Source organism: Canis aureus, chromosome X (assembly GCF_053574225.1).
Source record: "Canis aureus isolate CA01 chromosome X, VMU_Caureus_v.1.0, whole genome shotgun sequence".
NCBI classification, from domain to species: domain Eukaryota; kingdom Metazoa; phylum Chordata; class Mammalia; order Carnivora; family Canidae; genus Canis; species Canis aureus.
The window spans coordinates 108,331,165-108,344,518 of NC_135649.1; the positions used below are offsets into that span (position 1 = coordinate 108,331,165).

The 13,354-nt window shown below is 33.3% G+C and overlaps 1 protein-coding gene across 10 annotated transcripts in view; it reads left to right on the forward strand.

Moving 5' to 3' along the window:
* The window catches only part of RPS6KA3 (ribosomal protein S6 kinase A3), a 114,403-nt gene that overhangs the window by 20,038 nt on the left and 81,011 nt on the right, over positions 1-13,354 (forward strand). For 4 of the 10 annotated variants that reach the window (XM_077888779.1, XM_077888771.1, XM_077888768.1 and 1 more), the window contains one exon: positions 10,953-11,009. In XM_077888779.1, the coding sequence (XP_077744905.1) occupies positions 10,968-11,009 (42 nt within the window). In that variant the 5' untranslated portion in view covers positions 10,953-10,967. Of the gene's footprint in view, positions 1-4,146; positions 4,262-4,420; positions 4,515-5,425; positions 5,527-10,952; positions 11,010-13,354 lie in introns of those variants that run through there. The other 6 variants (XM_077888772.1, XM_077888774.1, XM_077888777.1 and 3 more) reach the window with 5 other exon arrangements.

Consider the following 13,354-nt stretch of genomic DNA (forward strand, 5'->3'; position numbering starts at 1 on the left):
AGATTAGAAAACTGAGGCTCATGTTAAGTAACTTGCCCAAAATCACACCTATAATAAAGGGCAAAGTCAGGTTTTGAAGCTTAATATGTTGGATTCCAAAGCCGAAGATGTTTTCTCTACATTGTGATTTCCCAGACTTGTCTAATCACAGGAATCATCTAAAGTGCCTGTTTAAAAAATGAAATGAAATGCCATGGGGATCGCTGGGTGGCTCAGCGGTTTGGCGCCTGCCTTCGGCTCAGGGCATGATCCTGGAGTACCGGGATGAAGTCCCACATCGGGCTTCTTGCATGGAGCCTGGTTCTCCCTCTGCCTGTGTCTCTGCCTGTGTCTCTCATGAATAAATAAATAAAATCTTAAAAAAAAAGAGAAAGAAATGCCATGGGGCCATGGGGCTTCTGAATTTCTGATTCAGTTTGGGATAAGACCTGGTAATGTATCATTACCAGGAATCTTAGGTGATTCTGATCATCACACAGGTTTGGAAAATACTACCAACTCCATTAGAGTACTGAGTTGGGACTTGAAGGCATTAGGAAGGCAGGAATAGGTTTGGGAATAGATAGAGGAGCTTAAAAAAACATGTTGACACTTAATGAGTTACCAACACTAGTGAAATAAGAATAGTAAAATTTGGGGCACCTGGCTGGGTCTTGATCTCAGATTTGTAAGTTTGAGCCTCGTGTTGGATGTAGAAATTACTTGAAAATAAAATCTTAAAAGAATAGTAAAATTGGATTGTGAAAATTATAAAATTGCTTTAGGTTCCTTACTCTGCACAGAAAAACAATGTCTTTTTTTCTTTTTCTTAGTACTTCTCTTTCAGGTGACAACAGTTACACAATCATTCTTTGACATTATCCTTGTTTATATTTGGGTACAAAGGCACTGCTGAAGGATGGCTAAAAGTGTATTTTGGATGCAGACAGGAAAGAAGGAATTAGACTCAGAAATAACATAAAGGTGCACCTGGGTGGCTCAGTCAGTTAAATGTCGACTCTTGATTTCTACTCAGGTCATGATCTCAGGGTTGTGAGATGGAGCCCCGAATCATTGGGCTCTGCTCTGGGGCGTGGAGCCTGCTTAAGATTCTCTCCCTCTCTGCCCTTCCCCTGCTCACAGGTGCACACATACAAACTCTCCTTTAAAAAAGGAAAAAAAGAACATAAAAACAGCTTTAAATACAGAATCAATAATTTCCTCAGGTGTGAAAACTCTAGAAAATCTTAAATAACTTTAATCCTTTAAGTTTAAGGCTTAAAGTCACAAGATTATAACATTCTCAAGCTGCAAGAGCTCTTAGATAACCACATATTTTATGCATAAAGAAACCACAACTCAAGAGAGGCTTAAGGACTTGCCCACAGACCTGTGGCAAATTTTCAAATCCATGCTGGCCAAGGTTCCATCTAACTCTTTTGGATTGCAGATAAGTATCAGAAAATAGTGACTTTTCCACAGTCACACTGCTTTTTAGAAATAAGTTTACTGGCAAATCATATTTACCTTATATTCACTACTTTGTTTATCTAATTTTATAGTTTCTTCCTTCTTTACATGCCCTCTTGAGAGCGTGAATATATTCAAAGGGATTGTTTTTTAGGAGATTATGCTATTTGAAGTATCATGTCTGAATAACAATATGTTAGAAAAATGAACCATTACCTTCTTAGAATAGTGTATTTAATAAATGGACACTTTCAGAACATGTTGTGTTATGGAGGAACTCTAGTTTTCTCTACCTTTGATTACAAAATTTTATTTTATAGAGAAAAATGAGCAAAGGTAGATGTCTATACGTGAATTCTAACAGCATTTCTGTTTTAGGAGTATGAGCTTTGGATTCAGACTTGGGTTCAGTTATCTGCAAACCTAAGAGTTCTGTGATCTTGAACAAGTTATTAACAATTTTTTCTTCTCTGCTGTACAAAATAACCCATCTCATGGTTTATTAATGATTAATTGGAATGAATTGAGAGAAAAAAATGTAACAAGGCTAACATCGTATTTTGAACAAAATAAGCATTGCATAAGCGATGGCTGTGGTTATTTCCTTGAGCCAGTAGTTATTTACAAGAATGTTAATTTCTGAATGAGTGCCTTGGGTTTATTTCTTCACTTTCTTTATCATAATCAGAAAATATGATCTGTACAATTCCTACTTTGAAGAATTTTGTATTTACTTTATGGTCTAGACATACTCTTTATAATTTTTCATAGATACTTGAAATGAACCTATATTCTTTTTACATTCTAAAATTCAGTATCTACTCTATCTAATGTAAATTACTTCAAATGCTTTGTCCTTATTTTGTTCATTATGCTAGCTGATACTAGAATGCTAAAGCTTCCCCTCCTGTTTTGTGTTTGTTCATTTAATGTTATAGTCTCCAAAATATCTTTTGTGTTTTGTGGTTTGTTTGTGATTAAATGTTCAATACTATTTTGCATTTATTACTTTTAATGACTTGTTTGAAAAAATAACATGCTAATTATAGATCTGAAAAATAGTAAAACATACACAGAAGGAAAAACATTTTTACTCTAAGAAATATCATTATTGAGTAGGGGTTTTAGATTCAGATTTGGGTTTGAATTTAGGCCCTGCTTATTAGCCTTAGGCTGATGTTAGACTTTTTTTTATTTGAGCACCTACTAAATAATTATTGAGCACCTACTTGTGCCAGGCATTTTGCTAGGGGCTAAGGATATAGTACTTAAAAAGATTGACCTACCCAACGTAGTTTAATTTCCCATTTGTAAATTAGTGATAATGCCTTGAAGAGTTGTTAGAAGCATCAGAGGTGATCCGATAGTACTTATCACTTGCCTGGTGTGTGCTAATTGCTCAGTAAATGATAGCAATTATTATCACTATATGTATTAAGAACTAATTACATTTTTAGTTCAAATCAGATGACCTTTCTAATTGGTTATAGGTTTTTGCCTCACATTTTATTTTTGGCCTCAATATTACAAACTCTTTATGTTCTTCTAGTCTTACTTGTTTTGTTTGTCTCTTTAAAGCAGTAAATAATTGTGTGGGCTTTTTAACCTTTTAAAAAATATAACCAGTGACTCTTAAAATTTTTATTATTAAGTATTTCAAACACACCAGATAAGAGAGAATTGTATAATGAGCCACCATATTCCTTTAACCCCGGAGAGATTGTCAATTTATGGCCAGTCTTGTTTATCTGTACTTTACTCATGCCCACACACACATTCTCTCTTCCCCTCCCTGGCTCCAGTGGATTATTTTGAAGCTAATCCTAGATACATCAATTCAGATGTAAATATTTCATTTATATTTCTTAAAAGGTAAAGACTTTTAAAAACACATAACCATTGTAACATGATCACTCATAAAAATGTCAATAATTCTGTAATAGCATTAAGTTCCAGTAAGATACTTTCTTTTAATTAGATACTTTAAACTTTACATTTCTTACATTATTTCTTTTGAAATGATTTCTGTCATCTTAAGTTTTTTTTCTTGTGGTTCTTTTCCTTCTGACATATGGATTATTTTTGTTTGAGGAGGTTATGAAATATTGAAAAAAGAATTATAGAGTTGGAAAGACTTGGATTTGAGTCTTGCTCTTGCCATTCACTAATTAACTTTGCTGAGCCTTGGTTTCCTCATCTGTAAAATAGGGGTGATTATACCTACCTCATGTTCTTAGGGTTGAATGTGATGCTTTCATAAAGTAGTTATTACAGTCTTTGCCAGTTATTATCTTCTAGTGATTTGGACTGCAATAAATAAATTGTTGGTTATCATATGGTTTCTCAAAACATTCCAAAATTTATATTTATTAGCTAACTACTAAAACTAGTGGTTTTCAGTAATCCTTTTAGGAAAAGAGAGAATTGAGAATCTTTTTCTCCCTTCTTCCACTACCTCTTTTATTTGAATCTACATTAATTTAGCCTGAGATTACAAATCTTACCTTTAACTAAGTTTTATATTGTTTATATACTTATATCAATTATTTACTCTTCCTTATAGACCCTTTCTCCATTAGTGGGGTTATTTTATTCATTTGTTTCTAAATATTAAGTTGGTGTCAGTATACTTCACTAGTTCTTCCCTACCTCAGTAGTCTTAAGTTCTTATTTTGATTCTCTTTTAATGGTCTAGGACGTATCTTTGAACAATTTATGAAAAAAGATACTACCAGGATGGTGAAATTTTATAAGACTTTGCTGATCTAAGAATAATTTCCTGTGACCTTTGTACATGAAAAACTAGGACAAGGTATACAATTCTTAGATCATAACTTTTCCCTTTCAACTTTCTGTAAGTCATTACTTCATTGTCTTCTGGCATTTTATTGTTGCAGAGGAAAAATCTGAGGTCATTCTGATTTCAGTTCCTTTGAAAATAACCTATTTTTTTCTGCTTGTATGCTTGTAGGATTATATCTTTATCCTTGAAATTTAAAAACATTTGCCAGGACATGTCTTGGTGTTGATGATCTCTGTTGAACCTTCTCAGTCTCCAGTCTCAGGTATTTTTTTTTCAGAACTGGAAAGTTTTCTTATACTTTTGATTGATTAAAATGCTCTGTTTTTTTCTTTAGGAACATCTGTTATTCATAGATTATTTCTATGTCTGTCCTCCATAGTTTTTTAATCTTTTCTTTCTTTTTTTTTCATTTATTCAAGTTTGTCCTCTGTGGCATGGATTCTGTTTCCTGCAGTGTCGATTCTAATATTTGCTATTCACAATGCAGATTTAATTTTGCTACTGTGTTTTCATTTCTTTATTCTTACCTCAACATACTCCTGTTTCATAAGCAGAATTCCCCTAAGGGGTACACTCCAAAAAACATAAGGTGGATTCAGGCCTAAAATGGATCTATTTTCTGAGGCCACAAACCACAGGACCAAACTGAAAACAAAAAGCTTCTGAAAGGGTCCTCTAAAACTTAAAAATGTAGATATAACCAGAGGTCATTTCTACCCTAGTCTAGAAAATACAGCAGTCTTGAGTATTAGCAGACCTTTAGTTGCTCAAGGAATAGCAAAGCAACCCATAAGGGCACCTTAACTAGAAATAATGGATTTTTCTGATTATATTAATTGCACTTTTTCTCATTATAAAAATAATAGATAATAAATGCATATAATTTTGAAAATACAGTACAAGAAGAAATTCCTATGACCCAGGTAACTACTGATAACATTTTATGTTTTGCCAGTTACATACACACATGTTGGGGGGGGGCATAAAATTGGGGTCATGCTATATAGTTTTGTATCCTTTATGATTTAATATATTACAAGCGTATTTTTGCATCATTAATTTTTTGAGGCCCTTATTTTAACCATTGCATAGTATTCCTACATATGAATAGATGTGTTATGATTTATTTAACCAGTCCCCTGTTGGTCATTTAGATTGTTTTCTATTTTTCAGTATAATGAGTATGATGAATATCACTGTACATAAGTCTTTATGCACATCTCTGATATTTCCTTAGGATAAATGAGGAGCTGATTCTTAATCCTGTCATATTGGTAAGGATTATATACATTCCTTATTAAGAATATAAAATGCTTGTTTCTTATTGTTTCATTGTGATTGCATAGAAGATTCTTTGGATTCTGAACAATTTGATGGTATCTGAACTGAAATTCAAGAGAGGTTTCTCATGCCTCATCCTCAACACCTTCATGGACTCCTATTGTATATGCTTTGGGCAGGAGAACAACTGCGGATGTCAGGGAGTTTGGAAGGCAAATATACTTGTGGGAACTTGAGGGTGGTTAAAAAAATATATACAGTCCTTGCTCATTCCTACAACCCGGTCTTCAAATTAGTACACCAGGGTTCTGGACCCTTTCTTTTCCTCCTCCCTTCCTATTATTTCAGGCTCTTATTCTCTGTGAGGAATTCTTTTCTCCCGATGTTCATATGTATATTTCGTTTCTACATAGGAGGATGTCAGATGATAATTCCTAGTAATCTCAAGGTACCATCGTCAGTCACAGATGATTTTTTTAGTTCTAGTATACCTGTGTATGATGATCTCCTGTTGGACTCAAAGCATTTTTTAATGTATTTTATATTTTCTTTAAAGGCATCCAACAGTAACCTGAAACTGTGCATTGTTGTAACATACTATTACAACAAAACAATCTGTTTAATAAAGTTACTTAAAACAAAATTTTTATTTAGTAAAATATTCTTATTTTTAACATTTCAGAATTTTCCTTAAAATACTTGGGAATACTCTAGAAGTCCTGAAACCTTGGTTAAGAATTACTGGTTTGGATTGTTCATCCTTTTTAAACCAGAAAGATGATCTTAAGTGATAATTTCATACCACAACCTTAGAAGTTATTTTGAAAACAATTCTTGCTGAAATGCAAGCTAACAGTCTCCTTTGTCTGATTTGTTCTGATGAGACCCATATTGTATGTTATTTTAATTTTTGACTTTTACACATTTCAGACTAACAGAGTAAAGCATGATTAGCATTTCCTAACCTTTTCCAGTATTTCACATAATATTTGCATATGTACAATCTGCCAAGCTCTGCAGTTTTTTGGCCAGAAGGCATAATGGTGGGATGAGAGAGGATAAATACATTTGCCTCACTTTTAAACTATTCTTTTTTGTCTGTACTCATTCTTTGGCCACATTGACACGTATGAATGATCTCTTTCACCCTGCGTGGTGGGAAATTGGCTGTATTAAGTGGTGAAATAAGTATCTCAGCACTCCCCTGTACTACTTCATTGCATTTTATCTTTAGAAGTTAACTGTAGAAATGTATATATTACACAATTCAGGCAAAAGAGAGGGGACAGGAAGTAGCATTTACTGAGTATCTACTGTCCCTTGGTGGATCCATTTGAGTACAACATCCCTGTGAGGTAGATATTATGTGCATCTTATAGATGAAGAAACTAAGACTCAAAATGTTGAGCAACTCACCCAAGGTCAGGTAACTATAGCAGTAAGTGACAGAGCTGGGGTTTAAACCTGGTACTAGTGAGATGCAGACGACATTTTTTCTGCTTCTTAAAATTAAATAAGTTTTCTTATTCAATAGGTACTATTCCTTGAACTTTTGGAACTATAGAAATTGTGATATCGAGTCAGACTGATGGCCCATGTATCGTAATTCCTAGTGAAGCCAAGGGTCATTTTTCATAAAGGAAACTTATTAGTTGCATGAATAATTATGCTCATTTCTAATAGATAATACTTGAATCCTTGTTTTTATGAAATGATCAAAAGGTTTGTTGAAGTAAAAATGCTTTTTAAAGTAGATTTTTGTAAAGCTTCAATATGTAGAATAACATTGGCTTTTATATTTTCCTTAAATTGTTCAAAATTTTCAATCTTTGCTAAACTTAGAAAGGAAGTAGATATTTTGGCAAAAAGTAGAGCATAAACTACCTTTAGATCATGTTTCACTTCATTTTTTTTTAGATTGCCTTGTTTGTATATTACTGTTAACTGGCTGGGTGAGGAGTTTAGAAAAATATATTGTAAAATTTATGGATTACATGAAGATGAATATAAGGAAGAGGTTTATTAGCAGATTCAAAATCCATTTTATAGAAGCTGTAGCAATCCTATAGAGGATCAGAACTAGAAAAAGATGAATCAAAAACTTAAAATAAGGCTTTATTCGTGAGACTAAGTATATCAACAGGTATACAGGGCTTAGTTGCACTATAGAGAAGGCAAGTATTTAATCAACAGAAAACTTAGTATGACTCAGCAATGTGTTTTGGGCATTTCAAGAATAATGCATACGTGAACTGCATTAATATACAAGGGAGGTGATAGGCTCTTTACTCTGCATATGTCGTATCAAGGTTGGAATGTTAATTGAAAGCAGTTCTGTATACTACTCTTTAAGATGAATTTGGTGCATGCTTAGAAAAGAAGATGGTCTCATCTATCTGAAAGGAATGTTTGAAGGAACTTGGCTTGTCTAGTAAAGAACAGACTCAGGATGGTTTACGGTCATAAGTGTAGATTTACTTCCTGCGATTTTGCAGAGTACAGGCAAGTTAATCATCATATATTAGCAATTCTATTAAAGGGTATTTGTAGCTGAAGAAAATTACTATATAATGAAGAATTTTATCTAGGTTGCCTGGAGAGATAGTACATTCTTGTCCTGATAGTGTTCAAATCTAGGTGAGAATGGGAAAGAAAGAATTGAAGCATATGATGTTTATTTGGAACAAAAGCCTTTCAAGATCCTTTACTTACTATCTCACTTTTGAGTCTAACACTAACCCTTTGAGTAGACAGGCAAATATCCCCATTTTGAACAAATAAGATAATAGGCTGAGACAGTCTGAATTGCCCAGAATAATAAAGCTCCCAGGACACTATTCCATGTTTAGTGCTATTTCTACTATACCAGTTAGCCTTAAAAGTAAGTTATAAGTAAGGGATTCTTACTTTGTATACACTGAAAATTGCAAGGAGCAGATGGTTCTCAAATTTTATTCCCATGGAAAATGTAATTGTAGCTCAGTCAGATCAAGGGTTCTAAAAGTCAAGTAATGGGGAGCTATTCAGCAGATCTGTGTTATAGAAAGAGAACTCTGCATACAATTAATGAGAAAATCTAGTTTGCACTACTAAATAAACGATGGTACCATTCCCTAAAATAGCAAATGTAGGAGAAGTAGCAAATTGGTGAGCCATAAAGGGGGTGACTGAATTTTGGATATAGTTAAAATGGCTACCATTGAGTGTTTATTAAGTGCCAGGCACTGTGCTTAGAGTTTTATATCATTTATCTTAGTCTTTACAATGACTTTCTGAAGATGAGACATTTTAATCTCTACTTTTCATATGAAGAAACTACAACTTAGTTTAAGTAACTTGTCTAAGGCTTCATAATTAGTGTAAGAGCAGAAATTTGAGTCTAGGTGTCTGGCTCCCAAACCAGTGTTCTTAAGAGCTAGTTTAAGGTTTGTCTGTGATGTTTGGATAAAAATGATCAGTATTCAGTTGAATAAATGATTGTGGCTTTTGGGAGAAAGATGTCTCCTGGAGTTGAGTACTTACCATAGAAGTGGACAATACTATAGCCTCTGAAAGTGTCTTAGGATGATAAAGGTTGTTTATACCGGCCTCCCTTTTTCTACGTTTTAGCACCATTTCTGTGCTTTATAAAATTGTATAGGCATTCCCTAACCTAGGAACATACTCTATGAATGTTTGAAAATGAAGCGTACTCTTTTTATGAGTCAGTAGACCCATGAGATCCTCTAGGATAGATCTCTAGGTTGGGGACCATGTATTATTATCCATTCATCCACAGCTTCACACCTAGAACATAGCATGAATGAAATGAAATGGGAGGATTAATGGATGGATAAATAGGGATTTGGAGGGTAGAGAGCGTTCAAATTCAGAGCATCTGCCTCATGTGGGATGTAGGGTAATGGGTGGGCTGCCTTCTATTTCCCAGTTGATAATGCTCCAAAGATGGCTAGCTTAAATCCTTCTACATTTGTTGAATTGACAAGTGGTCAAGGGCATTTACTCCTTTTTCCATTGAAGTAACTAGAGAAGCCCCTGTGTTCCTGACTTCTGGTTTTGTTTTGTTTTGTTATTAATTACACAAATAATACATATTCATTGTAGACACATTAGAAAATTCAAGTATGCAAAAACAAACATTTTAAATTGTCTAAAATTCTTCCACCCCAAAATAGCCACTGTTAACATTTTGGTGTATATCCTTCCAGAGTTTTTCCCATACAAATATATACATTGAAACATGTATATATTTATTTAAAATGGGATCATTACAATCCATATTTTTTTGTAAACTGCTTTTTCACTTATTACATGTGACTGTCTTTCCATGTCAATAAATTTACATCTTTATTATCATTTTAATGACTGTATAGTATTCCATTATATGGATGTACCATCATATATTTAACTAGTTCTCTATTGTTAAGAATTTAGGTTTCCAATTTGGAGTTCTTTTTGGAAAAAGTTATGGTGAGCATTCTTGTATGTACATCTTTGCACACTTGTTTTAATACAGACTTAGATTACCTTCCTGGAAGGTTGTACTGATTTATACTTTCTCCAGCAATATACTCTAAGTGCTCTTTTCCTCATACTCGTATTAGTGCTGGGTGTTATTTTTTCTGTAAACATTACCAGTTTGAAAGGCAAAGGTATCTTTTGGTTAAATGCGTTTATTTGATTAGTACTAAGGCTGAACTCTTTTTTCCCTTATTGCTCATTTCTGTTGAGGTTCATCATTTTTTCTTACAGGTTTGTAAAACAAAGTTATTTATGTATTCAGGATGCCAACCCTTTGTCATATGTTGCTTTTTTGTAATCAATTTGTCTTTAATCTTTTTTGTGTCTGGCAGATGACATTTTAAACTTTTATCAATTCAAATGTCATTTTTTCCTTTATGATTTCTACCCTCCTTACCCCATAAGTATTATTTACTTGTATTTTCTTCTAATACCTGTATAATTTTATTTTTGACATTTAAATGTTTAATGCATCTGGAATCAATTTTAATATGGAGATCTAGCTTACTTTTCCCCTGAAATAATCAGTTGACCTGATTAATTAATCAATGGAGTTGGAATATAGAATGGTTTTGCCAAAGAAAGTATTGTAAATGATGTTTGGTGAGGTTTAAATGACACCATTTGTAATGCATTTAACTTAAAATAATCTCAAGGGCTCACCTGGAAAGGTAATCATCATTTATTATATTATTTCCATGAAAAATGTTTTTATAGTTAACTTTTAAAGCACAACCTGTTGCATTTTGGCAACTACATACTTATATGGTGATTTGGTACTTCATTAGAACCCTGTAGGGGTGATAATATTCCTATATGATTTTGTTTTGTCTGCCTTCATTTAACTTTAACTGATGTGAGTTCCGTGTTGGTAACTTTCAACTTGTGCTTTTCACAGAATGGACAGCAAATTATGGATGAACCTATGGGAGAGGAGGAGATTAATCCACAAACTGTAAGTAAAATATTATATAATAAGGGATATAGATAAATCAAATGCCATAAAATTGAAGGATTCTTATTTTTAAACTGAGCAAAGTAATGATCTTATAGTATTAGAAACTTGATGATGCTTTCACATTAATTTTACCAAAATACAGTCTTGAACATGCCAGTGCCATTTTTAAAAACTGATTGGTAAGACTGATTTATTTAAGAGAATGACAAAACAAATTGCTTTATATTGTTGGAAGTTTTTCATTAGTACCTTAAAACTTATTTTTTTTAAAAAATCAAACCATAGATTTATTAAAGACAAAAATATAAGGATAATACTTTATAGAAGCATTTAACATAGAAGATGAACATTCACCATTTCCTCATCTTGTTTTTTTATTCACTTCAAGACTCCAGCACCTAGGCCAGTGACTGGCACATAATAGACACTCATTAAGAATGAATTTAAAAATGTTCCTACCTTTAAGATATCCATTGTTTGCAGCACAGTTAGTATCTTCTTTTTATTCCGTACACAAGACAGTTATTACTGATATTTATAATATATATATTCTCAAACTTGTTCTTTTCACTTAATAAGTCTTGAACATCTTTATATGACAGTACATGTAGATCTGCTTTTTTAAATTGTTGCATGATATTCTATTTTTTTGAGATTTTATTTATTTAGTCCAGAGAGAGAGAGAGAGAGAGCAGAGGGAGAGGGATAAGCAAACTCTACTCTGAGCACAGAGCCTGACATGGGGCTCAATCTCATGACCCTGAGGTCATGACTTGAGGCGAAACCAAGAATTGGACACTTAACCGACTGAGCCACCCAAGCACCCCTGATGCATGATACTCTATTTTATGCATGTCCTATACTTAATGGAATTTTCCCCTATTTATTTTTGTGAACTTGTGTTTCAGTAGGATATAGTCTTAGAGAAGGATGCTAGAACAAAAGGTATGAATATTTAAATCTCAATAGGCATAGGAGCTCCTGGCTGGTTTAGTCGGAAGGCATACAACTCTTAGTCTTGAGATCATGAGTTCAAGCTCCACACTGGGTGTAGAGATTACTTAAATAAATAAATTTTTTAAAAAATTAAAAAATCTCAATAGACATTGCCAAATTGCTGTCCAAACCAAAAAAGTTACAAAAATATCACTACATGAGAGTACCTGTTCAACCATACCGTATTCAACACTAGATATTATTAGAAATTATTTTTCATTTGAGCTACTCTAAATAAATAATACTTTTTCATTTCAGTTTACGTCTCATTTGATTATTAATAAGGTTGAGTACCCATGTATTACTGGCCTTTGTGTTTTTGGTTGCTTATCTCCTTATGGTCTATGTGATCATATATATTCAGGGTATTAACTCCACATCGCTAATGTATCTTACAAATATATTCTCCTTATTTTTTTAACATTTGTTATGTTGTCTTTCACTGTAGGTATACAGAAGTTTTCATTTTTTTTAAGTTTTCATTTTTAAATGGTCAGATCTGGCTTCTAGGTTTTGTGTTTTGGTTATAAAATATCCTCTTATATTTTCATCAACCACCTCTATACTTTTGTGATTTACATTTAGGTCTGTGGTCTACTTGGAATTGTAATACCCATTATGACATAGAAATCTGACTTTTCTTTCCAAATAGCCTGTTGTCCTAATCTCTACTAACTGAACAAATAAAACCTATTCAACTTATTTGAAATCTCTTTTATCATATATAGAATTGATATATATATTCCTTCTTTCAGTTTCCTAGGGGGCTGCCCTAACAAAGTACCATAAGCTGGGTGGCTTAAAATAACAGAAATTTATTCTCTCACAGTCAGGAAGACACCAAAATCTATGTGTCAACAGAACCATGCACTTTGAAGACTCTGGGAGATGATCTTTCCTTGCTTCTTCCAGCTTATAGTGGCTGCCAGCAGTCCTTGGTGTTCCTTTACCACGTTATTCCAGTCTTTACCTCCATTGTCAACATGGCATTTTCTCTATATATCTCCATGTCCACAAATTTCCTTCTTCACGTAAGGATACCAGTCATTGGATTAGGGCCCACCTTACTCCAGTATGACCTCATCTTAACATTATTGAATCTACAAAGACCCTGTGTTCAAAAAACACATCCACAGGTACTGGAATTAGAAATTGAACATACCCCTTTGGAAGACACAATTCAATCCAAGCATCCCTGAAAGTCTTCACCTCACATATATTTTCAATTACTATACTTTTATTATATATTTTCTATGTGTGGCAAGGCAAACCCTCCCACCATTTTACTTTTCAAAATTGTGGTCTTACACATTATCCAAATGAACTTTACAATCAACTTATCAAGT